This window comes from Pseudomyrmex gracilis, unplaced genomic scaffold (genome assembly GCF_002006095.1).
Source record: "Pseudomyrmex gracilis isolate BER0280 unplaced genomic scaffold, ASM200609v1 scaffold_48, whole genome shotgun sequence".
Classification (NCBI taxonomy): domain Eukaryota; kingdom Metazoa; phylum Arthropoda; class Insecta; order Hymenoptera; family Formicidae; genus Pseudomyrmex; species Pseudomyrmex gracilis.
In genome coordinates, this window is record NW_018020632.1 from 674,823 (window position 1) to 688,760 (window position 13,938).

Genomic DNA, 13,938 nt, shown 5'->3' on the forward strand with positions numbered 1-13,938 from the left:
AATACTTATTTTTAAAAGTAAAAAAATATAAATTACAAGTTTTTTAAGGACAAGTTTTTTTTTAAGTAAAAACTTTATATGCTTTCCCACAAAAAAAAAAAAAAATTTGTGAGGAAGGAAAGTACCAAAGAAGTTGAAAATACTTGCGCGTGGAAATTTCAATGTAAAACTATACATTTACTGCAATTTTTTGTCATGCCAGATCATTTAATGTTTTATACATGTAAGACATTGTCGCTTTATTTATTTGTTTAAAACTGTCGACTTTTGCCGTATTAGTTCAATTTTTGTGCACTAGTTCGGCGCATGCGCCAATCACTCATGTGGGCATGCACACGTGATCTCCCGGTGCATCGTAGGGATATACGAGTGCTATATATCGGCAGCACACACATGGTTTTCATTTTAACTCGTTTCAACTGTGTAGTTTTGTCAAATTTGAATTTAAAGTGCAAAAGTAATACAATTTAGTAATATTGTTTAAATATGGGGGTAAGCATTATTAAATCTAAGTATATTTTCTTGAATTTGCAGAAATTAATACTCTAGAAAAAAAATATTTAACCTCTTTTTTTACAGAAACTTAAGAAGCCAAAAGTCAGTAAGATTAAGAAAAATAATCAAATAAAGAACAAACTCACAAAACAAGGAAAACTTAAGACTCGGAGATACAAAAAAAACCAACAAACTTCTTTAAAAGGGTATGATTTGTATATAAAACAAGAAAAAAACAAAAATTGTTATTAATTTCTATTTGTAATTTTAGGACAAGTAAAGGCAGAACACAATCAGGTAAAAGCGAGGTCTTCGAAAAACAGAGCAAAGATGTAAATGACAATCAAGCAGAAAAATTATATGAGAACAAAATATTAAAATTTATGGAAGAGGATGCTGGAAAATCATTTCGCTTATTGCTCCCTGTGAAAACACGGATAGGAAAAGTAGAAAAACGTCTTCTTCCAAAAGATGATGACATTGCAGACGAGAAAGATGATAAAATTGCAAATGACAGTGAACAGAAACAAAATAAAGAAGACGAACAGGAAGATATTAGTGACATGGAAATTGATATGGATGCATATGTAAGATCAAATTATGTTCTAAATATATAATAAGCACACACAAAATATAAATCTATTCGTGTGTTCACAGAACAATTTGCAAGAAGAGACTGATAAGCTGACAGTTTCTACTGTGGAACTTCTGGCAGCTCGCAAAGAACTGTTACAGTCTACACGTTTCAAAATAGGAATATTATCAAGTGGTATCTTGGAAAATCCCGAGCAGAAAATAGGAAATCTCAAGTTGTTGTTAGATATGATGGACGAAAAATCTTTTGAGATTTATATCACTGTGAGAAAACTAGCAATGGTGTCTCTTTTAGAAGTCTTCAAAGACATACTACCGTCGTATAGCATTATTCAAATTTCTCAAGAAGGAGTAAAGTGTACGCAAATAACATTTAAAGATACTACAATGCACGAAAAATCGCATATGTTTGCTATTCAATCAATAATAATTTTTCGCGAATTTTGTTTGATTTAGTGAAAAAAGAAACTTTGGCGCTGCAGAATTATGAAGGTACATTGTTGAGAAATTACAAAAATTATATGCGAAAACTCGAAAAGATGACAAAGATTTTGATTCGAAAGAAAGGAGACACGCGAGTGGTGAAGGAACGAGAAGTCAATTTAGGCGAAATCGCAATATCGTGCATGTGCGAACTTATCACGACTCATCCGTATTTTAATTACTCCGATAACATAGCCAATTATATTATTCCTTTCTTGGATAATAAGCGGAGTAGTGTAAGAGAAAGAGTAGCGCAATGTATTTCTCAAATATTCAAAGAAGATAAACGTGGTCAACTGTCACTTACGGTAAGTATTTTTTGCATTATAAAAATCGAAAATCGAACGCTTGATTTCTCTAAAATTTACATAAATTCTTTCTGATTAAATTGTAGATAGTTCGAAAATTAAATCAGTACATCAAGTCAAGAAAACATTCCGTTCATCCTGAAGTGATAAAAGTGTTACAATCCTTACGCTTGAAAGACGTTAATCTTGATAAGGAAAAGGAAGATGAAATGAAACAAAAAACGCTCAAGTCTCACAAACAGAGAATCATCGCGTTAAGCAAACGAGAAAAAAAGAAGAATAAGAAACTGGAACAAGTGGAAAAAGAATTGCTCGAAACAAAGGCTGAGGAAAATAAGGAGACAAAACACAAGATTCTCACGGAAATAACGAGCATAGTATTTACCATATATTTTCGAATTCTGAAACAAGCTCCTAATAGCAAAGTATTATCGACGTGTTTGGAAGGTTTAGCCAAGTAAGAGACTTTTTTATATCACACATCACTTGGTCATAGTTCTCGCGTCTGTTTTCAATGTTTTGCCGTACATTTTTTCAGATTCGCACATTGTATCAATATCAATTTTTACCAAGATTTAATAACTGCTATAGATAAGGTAATAGAAGACGGTAATTTGGGATTGAGAGAGCAATTGCATTGCGTTCAGTGCATATTTGCTATATTTTCTGGCCAAGGTTCAGCACTGAATATCGATGTGTACAGGTTTGTATGTAAATCTAATGTTTTTTTTTTTTTTTTTTTATGTTATGTGTTTCGTACAAATTACATTTCTTTCTGATATATATTTTTTCCAGATTTTACGTGCATTTGTATAAAAATATATTAAATGTCCATTGCGGGAAAACACACGCGGAAAGTGAGATTATATTGAAGACGCTGATAATGCTTCTTACACATCAGCGAAAGAGAATCGCGCACTCACGTTTGATAGCCTTTGTGAAGAGAATAAGCATGTTGACGCTGCAATCGCAACACAATGCGGCGCTGAGCATTCTCGGTATTATCAAGCAAATTATGCAACTCGATAAAGCGTCTCAAATCTTACTGGACACCGATTGCGCCGCAGACGGTTATTACCAGGCCGAAATCGAAGAACCTGACTATTGCAATGCACATTGCACCGCATTGTGGGAGCTTGTTGCTTTGCAGGTACGTGGTTTACTTCCGTTTGTGAACGAGATTACTAAATAATAGATACGATATATTCAATGCCTCATATTTTTACAGCGTCACTATCATAGCGTCGTGAGAGAACTCGCTAGAAATATCGCGTACGAAGTGCCCACGAGTGGTGAAGGTAGTTTATCTATTGAAACCGCGAAGCTGTAAGTATTGATGCTTTCATCGATTGTTATATTGTATTATTTTCATATATATATATATGTATATATTCGTTTTTTTTTTATGAATTTTAGAACACCGGAGGAGCTTTATACAGAATATGACCCGACTGGTGTGGCATTCAAGCCTGCTGTACCCGTCCCAAAAAAAACTACTGCGGTTAAGAAAAAATGTACGGACTGTAACTTAAGTCCTATATTCGAAGAATATATTGGCACCATCGACATTGACAAGCACTTAATTACAGACGAACATGTGGATTTTTATAAAGACTATAAATGTAATTTGTATCATATACAATAACAGAAGTACATATGTATATATATATATGTAGAAAAGAAGAAGTTTTTTCTATCAGTAAATTTTGCAACGTAATAGAAAAAATATATCTGATTTTTGTTGATTCAAAAATAAATTGAATTTCCTTTCACTTTGATCTCGATGATGAGAAGAGTGCACTGAGGTGTTGAAAGTGCGCAAACCAGAAGTGTAAGAAATCTGTCCGCGACACAACTGCTATCTTTAGGCGGTAGTGATAGGAAAGACTTCGTGTATCTGATACGTACGGGGCACCATGTTGATGTGCATGACAGACACTGACAGGTCAAATTAATGTCAAATTTTCATTCAACAACATTGCGATGTTTACGCAAAACAACAAGAAAGAGTGACTAACACATCGATAAGATTTGTTTCCGCGGTTATGGTTTCAAGATTCGAGTAATTAAATTTTCTCTTCATTTTATGTGTAAATACTAAAAATTAGATCTTATCCTATAGAGAAATACGTTCTTTCTTTCTTAAAAACCAAAAAAAAAAGAAAAAAAAAATTGGCATAACGATGACGTTCAATAGCAACCGTTACGGTGTTTTGGTGATGCGTAGAAGTTGCAATAAAAGGGAAAAACATCAGTATCAAATTGGGTTTTATAGAAAACGGTAGGAGCAGAGAAGTGAATATTTACTTGTCAGTTTTGTCAATGATCAATCGCAACATATTTTTCGTCTCAAATTCTGACCATCTCTATTTCGAACTCCGCATATATATAGCTCTAATGTATCACACATACATATCCGCACGCACGCGCGCGCGCAACACGCACACACTTTCTGTCACTCTCAGATATAAACAAGATATTATCGAGTTATGGCATTCTTCACTGTATGTTTCTATTGCTGTTTGAATACATTTCTGAAATCTATCTTGATGTTTGCGCAATCAACATCGATGAATGAAACAACACACTTACACATTATCACACTCCTTCTCTCTAAAAAAAGAATATCTAATCTAATTAATGTATTTTTTGTTTTTTTGTTTTTTATAGATCGTGCATAATGTATATGGTTAATGATATGGGTATTCTAAAGTAAGAGTAATCAGCAATACATGTCACAGAGTTGGATCGCTAGAACATGCTTGTCTGTTGTTTGTATAATTTTTGTTAAGTGACAAGTCATGCCAGGAGAACCATCAACTGCAACTGGAAATAAATCCAGTACTAAAGCAAAGAGAATCTCTGTAGAGGATCTCTATAGAGGACCTCGTGTTCAAAGTAGTACTGACACAGAGCTACAGAGTCAGAGCGGTTCGACCCCGTTGCAACCTACGTTGCACTATGTCAACTTTCGTTCCGAGTTAGAGGACACTTCCATCCCGTCGGCTCTGCGATGCCGTTTATATGATCTCTTTCAACAGATAGAAAAAGAATTTGAAATGTTGTACAATGAAAATCTCGGACGTACGTACAAGATATTTGTAATCACTTTGGTTTTTATTATATTTATTACGTATTAAAACTGTATTTTATTTCATTGCAGTGCAGGAAAAGATTGACATCTTAAATGACAGACTTGAAAGAGAGTGTTATGGATCAGGTGAACGAAGTTTACCTCCTAGAGATCTCACAGATTATCCAGAAACAAAAAATCTTTCTAAACAGAAATGTAAGACTCTTTGATTAATGTATAATCAAATATTATAGATAACATAATTACCTGAGAAAAGTATTTCATAGCGTAAACCAATTTTATGCTATTTATATATATAATTTTATATGTTATGTATTATCATACATGAAATTGAGACTATCTGTCATATATGATTGTATTTAAATCGTGCATCATCAGATATAGAATTTTCCCATGTATGAAGAACTTCTTTTCAGATTATTAGATTATTCTAGTACATTTAAGTAAAAAAGAATAATACATTTATGCCCGATTCTTCATACCTCCCGCTAGCTATATTCTCTGGATAAAGATATCTGTCAGTTACTAACACATTTATTTCATAAAGCTTTATAGAGATAAAGAAAATTGATTCTGAAAGATATCTTTTGAGTAAAGTTATTGAGAACTTATCTAGAGGTGAATACATTGGACATTAGACAAACATGAATGACAGAAGATAACAGTCTGTAACACCAGTATCTAAAACAATAAGTGATATAAGTAGTATAAAACAAACGTTGCTTCGTACTACTGATGTATTAATCAATTCTTGTAATTAGTAAATGATTGTTTCTCTATTTTCAGCCATGGGTGCAAACTCAGTGCAAAAGATTAAGACTTCTCATAAGTTGAAAGCGCAGACTAGCAAAATAGTATCAAGCTTCAAAAATCCGTCTATGTCTTGCACGATGCAAAAAGAATACGTGGGTCATCGGGATGGTGTGTGGGAAGTGTCCGTAGGCAGATCAGGCCAGCCGATTGTAGCGACTGCGTCTGCCGATCACACAGCACGCATATGGGCGATAGACAGCAGTCGATGTTTACTGCAATACAACGGTCATAACGGATCTGTGAATTCAGTTCGTTTTCATCCAAATAGAGAGCTAGCGTTAACAGCGAGCGGCGACTGTTCTGCTCACGTATGGCAGGCCGCTGTCGATTGGGACATACCGAAAAGAGTGTCGTCATTGGAGGAACTTCCGACGGTTGGTTCCGAACGCTCCGCTACAAATAATCTGATCGGTAATAACGACGAGCAAGACGATCCGCCGACATTGAGAACGCCGATACGTGAACTTTTGGGTCACACGAATGTCGTAATGGCTGCGGATTGGCTTGCCGGTGCCGAACAATTGGTTACAGCCTCTTGGGATAGAACAGCGAACTTGTACGATACGGAAACCGGAGAGATAATACATACGCTATGCGGACACGATCAAGAAATGACATACGTGTCGACGCATCACATGCAACGATTGTGCGTCACTTCTAGCAGAGATAATACATTCCGATTGTGGGATTTTCGAGAACCGATACACTCGGTTTCGGTGTTTCAAGGCCACACGGAGTACGCGCGTTTTATATTATCTGACAATTCTTCTTCGCAAGATTATTGTTTCAATTGATAAAATATTGATATTCAAACGTTTCTTACAGAACAGTAACATCGGCGGTTTTTACAAGAGAAGACAAAATAGTGTCCAGCTCGGACGACAGGAGCGTAAAAGTGTGGGAGTTACGTAACATACGCAGTCCGTTAGCAACAATACGTGCGGATAGCGCCGTTAATAGATTGTCAGTTTCTAGTACCGGGATAGTGGCAATACCGTATGACAATAGACAAATACGTTTGTATGATTTGAGCGGTCAACGTCTGGCGAGATTACCTAGAACTAGTAGACAGGTAAAACAAAATCTATGACTCTGTAGCTATATTGAAACAATTCTTTAAAAGTTCCGCAATGTTTTATTAACACATTTTATGCCTCGCTAAGTTATACGTAAATAATTTATAAAAAAAAAAAACACAGTAGCAATAATCTCACTCAAACGTCCTTCGTTACTGAGAGTTTGCAAAAAACTAATAAGTTACATATTTCCAAGTGAACTCAAATATGTTTTTGCATTTTATTATTTTGCGTTTTATATCTCGTAATTATTATTATTATACACATCAATTTTATATTAGACATATGATTATGTGCTTACAGGGACATCGCAGAATGGTGTGTTCCGTAGCTTGGTTGGAAGACAACAGCATCAATTTATTTTCCTGCGGTTTCGATAGACTAGTATTAGGCTGGAGCGTTCTTCCTATTAAAGACGCTTGAGAATTGCGTAACTCGATCAAAACATCGTATGTCATATTAATGTGATTTCGGGCATACGTATGTGAACATTAGAAACGGAAATACATATGTAACCGTAAACGAGAAATCCAGCAATTAATCCAGTCAACGATCCTCCCTTCCCGCTCTTGCAGACGACTGCAGTGAAAAACCAAAATATATATATATATATATCGTATATATTATTGAACAATATTTATCAGAGAAAAATAATAAAAATAGAAATTTTAAAAGTTAGTCATAGAGAACTGTGAGCGTCTTGTTTTATATAATACCGTTACCTGAATATGCCGTGAAAAGACATAAAACAGTATAGCCTTGAACAAGAAGATAATATGGACCCGAAGCTATGTGTCTCCAGACTATTCCTAAACAACCCAGCAATTTGCCGCAACCGCCGATTGTTAAAGCACGGATTAGATCTTTTACATTGTACTTGTACGGCTTTTTGCCGCCGATAAACCATTTCAGTTCGGTCGTTACAATAACGGCGTAAATGAATGCCGTAAATGCGAGCGCTGTGTGAATCAGCAAATCGTAAAAATTGCAATTATCATGTGCGTTCTTATCTAGATCGATTCTTGTATCGCAGGAGATCCAAGCCCTGAACGATTCGAATATCCATAGTATTACACACAATTTCCAATATGACTTAAACTTGCTGTTGTACAAGAGATGTCTGTAAGCTGGTTTTTCGATCAGAATAAGATCAACAAAGACTATAACGGGATCGTATTCGATGTATTTGTCAGCTATTAAGTCACATTTCTCCTAAAATATTCAAACTTAATAATAAAAGATTTATTTCAATTTATTAATTTAATTAATTTACATATCATTAATATAGATTTTAATATAAATATTAAATTATACATATATTGGATCATTAAATTTCTCAAATTTCATACTTAATGACCTAATATATAGATTTTCTCACTTATCTTTTTAGTTTCTTATTTTTCTTATTTAAATATTTTCTTATTTTACTTACACATTTTAAGATTTTGAGTACACTAGGGCAGTATCTTCTGTATAGCTCTTTACGTTCGGCTCCGCAATTTATGCAAACGTACATTTAGACAGATTAAATATTATTTCTGAAATAGAGCAAATAAAAATCGGTAAATATACAGAATAAGAGAGCCCCCTCCGATCGGCTTCTCGCGTTCACATATATTATTAAGATTATCTTCCTGAGTAACAATATGAAGCTTTTAGTCGTCGCTCACTGTTTATAAAAAAGTTATGATCAAAAAAAGTTTCATAAATAAATCTTTTTTCCCGACAACATGTACATTTTTTGTGTGTTGAAAGCATGTAGGCAGGGAGGGGGGCTGCGCTCCCCCGCAGGTGGAGGGGCTTTGCCCCTCTCCCCTGCTCCTCCCTAAAAAAAATTTATTTATGAAACTTTTTTTGATCATAACTTTTTTATAAACAGTGAGCGACGACTAAAACCTTCATATTGTTCCTTCGGAAGATAATTTTAATAATATATGTGAACGAGAAGCCGATCGGAGAGGGCTACCCTATTCCGTATATTTACCGAAAAAATTAAAAGTATGATCTCAGTTATTCTACAATACGTATCTATTTTCAAACACAATAGAGCATCTTTGTATCTGCTACAAACTCTTTTCTTCATTTTTAAGATAAAAAGAATATAACAATAAGAAAGATAGGGAAAGGTCGCAAAACGAGCAAAGACAGTAGGTGGTGTATTAAATAAGTCTATTAAAACATTAAACAAATAATAAACGTTTCAACTTACAATGAAGTCTTCTTCAGTCGCAATAATAAATAATAGTAATAAGAACAAAAATTAAAATAAAAATAAATCTAAAAATACAATGAATGAACGCACGTAGTTACATTTTTTTATACATAAAGATCTTAGTAATAGAGATTAAGGTCATACAGTACTTGAAAGCCGCCAGGTTGTCCATGATATTGAAACAAGTCAGTTTATCGATGCAAAGTCAAATTGATTACTAAGATTACTAATATAAATTACTAAGATCTTTATGTAAAAAAATGTAACTACGTGCGTCCATTCATTGTATTTTTAGATTTATTTTTATATTCTTTGCTCGTTTTGCGACCTTCCCTATCTTTCTTATTGTTATATTTACGAGCGGTTTCTGTTTCTTATTTAAAAAGAATATAATTAAAACCGTGGCAGACACAACGCAGAATAATGCTGGGAAAGAATGAACAATTAATTTTGAGACTTTAGAACGTTTTCGTCAGTGTAATAATTGTTTGCGACCAAACACGTTCTGTTTAACATTTTTATTCATTTTTTTATCTAAAAACAATACAGCTAAAACGTTTATAATTACATGGCTTCAAATGACAAAGCCAAAACATTTTGGAAACAATATACATTCAGTAAGCTTGCAATATCATTCTGCGTTTTGGTTTTGCATGTTGTTTTTCTTATCTTAAATTTAATATTACACAACGTTGAGAAACGTTCTACATGATTCTTCATTACATTCAACGAGATGTATACACTGTTGACAAGAGTGGGGCAAGAAGACGTATAAATAGACCTTCTTGGTAGACCTTTCATGAAAGTTTGTGCGACGCGCGCTGTATTGAAATACGCTTCATAACTACATACATCAGGAATATGGCACTACATTCTAGTATAATTATGTCACAAGGACAAAAAATGCCTATTCTAGGATTCGGAACATGGAATGTGAGTATATAACAAACAATACATATCTCTTCTCTATAAAGAAAAGTCATCATTAACGACTTACATCACTTTATTTTTCGAACTGGCTTGTGACTTGCTGATTTTTTTTGTATCTATAAAAAATAGATTTACCGCTAACTGCGCGAGTAATGATTTACGTTGCATATAGAAATTGTTAAAATAACTTGGTTTACGTCTCGTACATAGAAAATCCTCTTCTGAACTACGCATCCACCAAAACGTATTATTTTTTCCTCACATTTCTCTTTCATCACTTTTCTCATTATTTAAATATAAATTACAAATCATCACAGATGACAGATCGTGCCGGACAGTACCGAGAGTATCAAGGCGAGGTACTTCTACCGCTTCGATGCTCTCGAACGCAACACTCGAGACCGCGCACGGACACGGACACGGTTTTTCCTTGATGTGTACGAGAGCATCGAGACGATGGGGGGTATCCCGCTTTGATAATCTCGATGCTGTCCGGCATGATTTGACATTTTTAATGCAATCGAAACTAACGCTAACGCTTGCACGGGAAGTCTTTGCGAATGCGTGAATTAAAGAGTGAGGAAAAAGCGGAAGTATACGTTTTGGGAAGTTGTATTGTAATTTGAAAAACAAACATATCGTTGTAAAAACATAGTCAAGAATTCAGACTTTTCTTGTTAAAATCAAATAATGATGTTTCACAACGCGATGAAAGCGAGATAAGAATGTCAACGTGTCTTCTTTATCTGATCTGAAATAAATTAAAGATAAAAGCTGAATAAATTAAAGATAAAAGCTAAAAAAAAAACAAAATTGAATTGCAAATACAGTCGAACAACTCGACAACTCGAATTTCAAGGGAAGAGCTAAAATTTTTGAGTTGTAAAGGTTTCGACTTATCAAAGCGTTTTTTTTCCTTTCCGCGGAGCAGAGAAGGAAGTGAATAAAATTTCTGTCTTACAGAGATTTTCGAGTTATAGAGGTTTGACTGTACTTCTAAAGGAACAAGTATTTTCTAATTATACTAAATTTCCTCACTTCTGATAAGTTCTCGATAAATTAATCTAAAAAAAAAGATAAAATATCTTTTTGTATATCTTTATCCAGAAGATAGCTATCGGAAGATATGAAGAAATCGGGCTTTGGAGATATCGGTTTGTATCGCAGTAGTTTTAAAGTTTTGCAATATAATCGATTTAAAGCACAATTTTGTTATTGCATTATTGTATTTGTGCTAAAGATCCAGTAGGAACTTTTTAATAGATTTTGTTTCTGTTAAATCTTGATTTGTATTAAAACATTTTTCACAACAAATATTCTCTATTTTACTCGCGTATCAGGGCTTATTTTTTTTATGTTAAATTAACCAAATTCTGTGTGTACTTATTAATGAAAAATATTTAATTAAATATCACAACTATAGTGCAGCGTTTATGATTTTTATCAATTTTCCACCGAACGAGTAAGCAAACATTTTTAATCAACAATAGAAAAAAAAAAAAAACATTGCAAACCGGCGCATAATTGCGTTCTGCTGACCGCGATCATTTTTCATTTTACATTTTTTCGCGGCTATTTTATATAATATTATCATATTTGTTTATTTACCAAAACGTCGAACGCGTGAGTTTAAGATAAAAAAAAAATATAATTTTATAGTTTATTATAATACATATATTATAAATATATGTTTTAAATATTTTCATAAACATAGGCTAAAGAGGACGATCTAGAAGAAGCTTTGAATGCAGCTTTAGAAGCCGGATACAGACACATTGACACAGCTGCGGCTTATGAAAATGAGCATATCATTGGTAATGTCTTGAAAAAGTGGCTCGATTCTGATAAAATCAAACGATCCGATTTGTTTATTACGACAAAGGTATTATTCTTCGGGATTTATAAATTTTATATAAGTATACCGACACACGCGCGCGTATGTAACTTTAAATAACGCTTTTTTTTTTAGTTGCCGCCCAGCGGCAACAGACCGGAAGACGTCGAAAGATGGCTCAAAAGATCGCTGTCCCTGTTGCAACTCGATTACGTTGATCTTTATCTTGTACACACCCCTTTTACATTTGAAGCTGACGGAGACGCTATAGTAACATTTAACGAAAAAGGAGAAGTAAAACTCGATCTGACAACGGATCACATAAAAGTATGGTCGATGATGGAAAAACAAGTGCTCGAAGGACGCGCCAAAGCAATTGGATTGTCCAACTTCAACATTGCGCAGATAAAACGAATTCTGAATGTTGCTAAAGTACCTGTTTCAAATTTGCAGGTTGAACTGCACTTGTACTTTCAACAAAAAGAATTAGTAAGTTTTATAATCCTTACACATTTAGGTTTTAGTTTTCATTTAGTTTTGATAAATAGAAAACTTATGTTTTTTTTTGTTTGTACTTTTTTGTAGGTGAAGTTTTGTCAAGATAACAATATCAGCGTAACGGCATATTCTTCTTTGGGTACACGTGGATATGTTCAAAATATGAAAAAGACAGATTCTGTGGCAGATTTGCTGCAAGATCCCACTGTGTTGGAGATCGCGAAAAAATATAATAAAACACCGGCTCAAGTAGCGCTGAAACACATTGTTCAAATGGGTATAGCAGTTATACCAAAGAGCGTAAATCCAAAAAGAATTAAAGAGAACGCACAACTATTTGATTGGGAACTTGAATCTCAAGATGTTAACAAATTGATTAATCTTGACAAGGGAAAATCTGGACGTATACTTGATTTCAAAATGTTCAAAAATATCGCAAACCATCCAGAATATTCATTTTCTTAAGATTGTTGATTTCTTATTATTTTCTTTTTCATTCTCACATTCCACGTTTCTAGTTTTCTAGATTTCTTGATTTTATAAATTCTTTGTTTTGTTTGATTTCAATTCTTCGCTTTCTGTACGTGTATTTCTGCTGTTGGTGTGCATATTCTTCTACATTGCAATACTTCAATATATGTTATAGCTTTTGTTCTTATCAAAATTATAAAGCAACAATATGTATAATTGTAGATACATGTAAAATAATATGAAATACAGAAATACAATATATAATAAAAATATCTAAAATATTTTTAATATATTATTTTAACATCTCCCGATTTAAATCATTAGAAAAGATTGTTTATTTTTGAGAACACCATTTGGTCGTTCAATATATGTATATGTAAAAGTATGTATGCAGAGAAAGTCAAGCAAATAAAGATTATCCAAAGTAGGTTGCCCACTTTCAAACGTTACCTACTTTTATCGCAATTATATCCGGTCTCTCAACTCTTGTTATTACCTTTTTATTAAAAAAAAAAAAAACACGTTAAATAAACACTTATCAGTAGATACATATTATATCACAGTGACCTCGTCGTTATTTTAACTTTGTTTTAACTTATCACTGGCTATATTCTATATACATTTTCAACAAACATTGTGTCTTTTTAACATGTTTTTTTCCACAAGAAAATTACTAACCATACTTTCAGAGAATACCTACTCTGCGACTTTCAACGTAAGCAGAAAAAAAACTAACATACATACTAACCTAACCTGACACGCGCAAGAGAGACAGAGAAGAAGAAGCCAAAAAGAGCGGCCACCTTTTGTGTTTCCATAAAAGCACGTATATTACAAGTTCCCGAGCGCCTCGATGTCCACGTTTTGCGCGTCTCAACTACAGTGAACAAAACTGGTATCTTAACCGATTGAGATTTGGTTCTGTTCCGTGTGCGCGCGTTTTGCCGCGCACGAGTCGATTCAATATTTCGATTATCGAAATATCGCGCGCTTCGATACGCTTCAAGTGGCGGGCAGCGAGCAGTAATGGCGGACGCGCGACGAAGAGCTGTGAACTATGTCGGGAATTGTTCTCGTATTATCGTGATTGTTATCGTCTCGAGCGCGAATATCAGTCGCACACGCGTATC

General features: G+C 34.0%; 4 protein-coding genes across 12 annotated transcripts; 3 read left to right on the forward strand and 1 right to left on the reverse strand.

Annotated features, from left to right (window-relative positions):
* The first annotated feature begins 123 nt into the window (after positions 1 to 123).
* Positions 124 to 3,588, forward strand: LOC109853486 (nucleolar complex protein 3 homolog). Its single transcript, XM_020425657.1, has 10 exons — positions 124 to 492; positions 580 to 701; positions 767 to 1,082; positions 1,153 to 1,447; positions 1,546 to 1,880; positions 1,967 to 2,337; positions 2,419 to 2,583; positions 2,676 to 3,030; positions 3,109 to 3,206; positions 3,297 to 3,588. Exons 1-10 carry the CDS (start codon positions 487 to 489, stop codon positions 3,523 to 3,525), a joined length of 2,292 nt encoding a protein of 763 aa, XP_020281246.1. The 5' UTR covers positions 124 to 486; the 3' UTR covers positions 3,526 to 3,588.
* Positions 3,589 to 3,718: 130 nt separating this feature from the next.
* LOC109853487 (WD repeat-containing protein 37) lies at positions 3,719 to 7,300 on the forward strand. 3 transcript variants are annotated; one of them, XM_020425658.1, is made up of 6 exons: positions 3,719 to 3,825; positions 4,551 to 4,964; positions 5,044 to 5,169; positions 5,761 to 6,523; positions 6,613 to 6,859; positions 7,167 to 7,300. In XM_020425658.1, the coding sequence occupies exons 2-6, from the start codon at positions 4,682 to 4,684 to the stop codon at positions 7,284 to 7,286; spliced, it is 1,539 nt and encodes a 512-aa protein (XP_020281247.1). In that variant the 5' UTR covers positions 3,719 to 3,825; positions 4,551 to 4,681; the 3' UTR covers positions 7,287 to 7,300. The 3 variants fall into 3 exon arrangements, with proteins under 3 accessions (XP_020281247.1, XP_020281248.1, XP_020281249.1); XM_020425659.1 differs by having other exon boundaries at positions 3,743 to 3,942; XM_020425660.1 differs by lacking the exon at positions 3,719 to 3,825 and adding an exon at positions 3,952 to 4,161.
* LOC109853490 (protein ARV1) lies at positions 7,296 to 13,523 on the reverse strand. Of its 7 annotated transcripts, XM_020425666.1 has the most exons (5): positions 10,212 to 11,450; positions 10,073 to 10,121; positions 8,296 to 8,401; positions 7,586 to 8,075; positions 7,296 to 7,442 (listed from the first exon to the last, which is right to left on the reverse strand). In XM_020425666.1, exons 3-5 carry the CDS (start codon positions 8,377 to 8,379, stop codon positions 7,318 to 7,320), a joined length of 699 nt encoding a protein of 232 aa, XP_020281255.1. In that variant the 5' UTR covers positions 8,380 to 8,401; positions 10,073 to 10,121; positions 10,212 to 11,450; the 3' UTR covers positions 7,296 to 7,317. The 7 variants fall into 7 exon arrangements, with proteins under 7 accessions (XP_020281255.1, XP_020281258.1, XP_020281256.1 ...); XM_020425669.1 differs by lacking the exons at positions 10,073 to 10,121; positions 10,212 to 11,450 and adding an exon at positions 13,509 to 13,523; XM_020425667.1 differs by lacking the exons at positions 10,073 to 10,121; positions 10,212 to 11,450 and adding an exon at positions 13,487 to 13,514.
* On the forward strand, positions 9,719 to 13,235 carry LOC109853489 (alcohol dehydrogenase [NADP(+)] A). The gene is made up of 4 exons (XM_020425662.1): positions 9,719 to 10,008; positions 11,720 to 11,887; positions 11,975 to 12,328; positions 12,425 to 13,235. Exons 1-4 carry the CDS (start codon positions 9,937 to 9,939, stop codon positions 12,800 to 12,802), a joined length of 972 nt encoding a protein of 323 aa, XP_020281251.1. The 5' UTR covers positions 9,719 to 9,936; the 3' UTR covers positions 12,803 to 13,235.
* Positions 13,524 to 13,938: the final 415 nt, after the last annotated feature.

Coding starts and splice junctions, on each gene's coding strand:
- LOC109853487 (XM_020425658.1), top strand. CDS start 4,682: ATGCCAGGAGAACCATCAACTGCAACTGGAAATAAATCCAGTACTAAA. Junction 6,524..6,612: donor GTGTTTCAAGGCCACACGGA/GTACGCGCGTTT, acceptor CGTTTCTTACAG/AACAGTAACATCGGCGGTTT. Junction 6,860..7,166: donor TACCTAGAACTAGTAGACAG/GTAAAACAAAAT, acceptor ATGTGCTTACAG/GGACATCGCAGAATGGTGTG.
- LOC109853490 (XM_020425669.1), bottom strand. CDS start 8,379: ATGTACGTTTGCATAAATTGCGGAGCCGAACGTAAAGAGCTATACAGA. Junction 8,076..8,295: donor TACTCAAAATCTTAAAATGT/GTAAGTAAAATA, acceptor TGAATATTTTAG/GAGAAATGTGACTTAATAGC. Junction 7,443..7,585: donor TCTTTTCACGGCATATTCAG/GTAACGGTATTA, acceptor TTTTCACTGCAG/TCGTCTGCAAGAGCGGGAAG.
- LOC109853489 (XM_020425662.1), top strand. CDS start 9,937: ATGGCACTACATTCTAGTATAATTATGTCACAAGGACAAAAAATGCCT. Junction 10,009..11,719: donor TAGGATTCGGAACATGGAAT/GTGAGTATATAA, acceptor TCATAAACATAG/GCTAAAGAGGACGATCTAGA. Junction 12,329..12,424: donor ACTTTCAACAAAAAGAATTA/GTAAGTTTTATA, acceptor ACTTTTTTGTAG/GTGAAGTTTTGTCAAGATAA.
- LOC109853486 (XM_020425657.1), top strand. Junction 702..766: donor CAACAAACTTCTTTAAAAGG/GTATGATTTGTA, acceptor TTGTAATTTTAG/GACAAGTAAAGGCAGAACAC. Junction 3,207..3,296: donor TCTATTGAAACCGCGAAGCT/GTAAGTATTGAT, acceptor TATGAATTTTAG/AACACCGGAGGAGCTTTATA.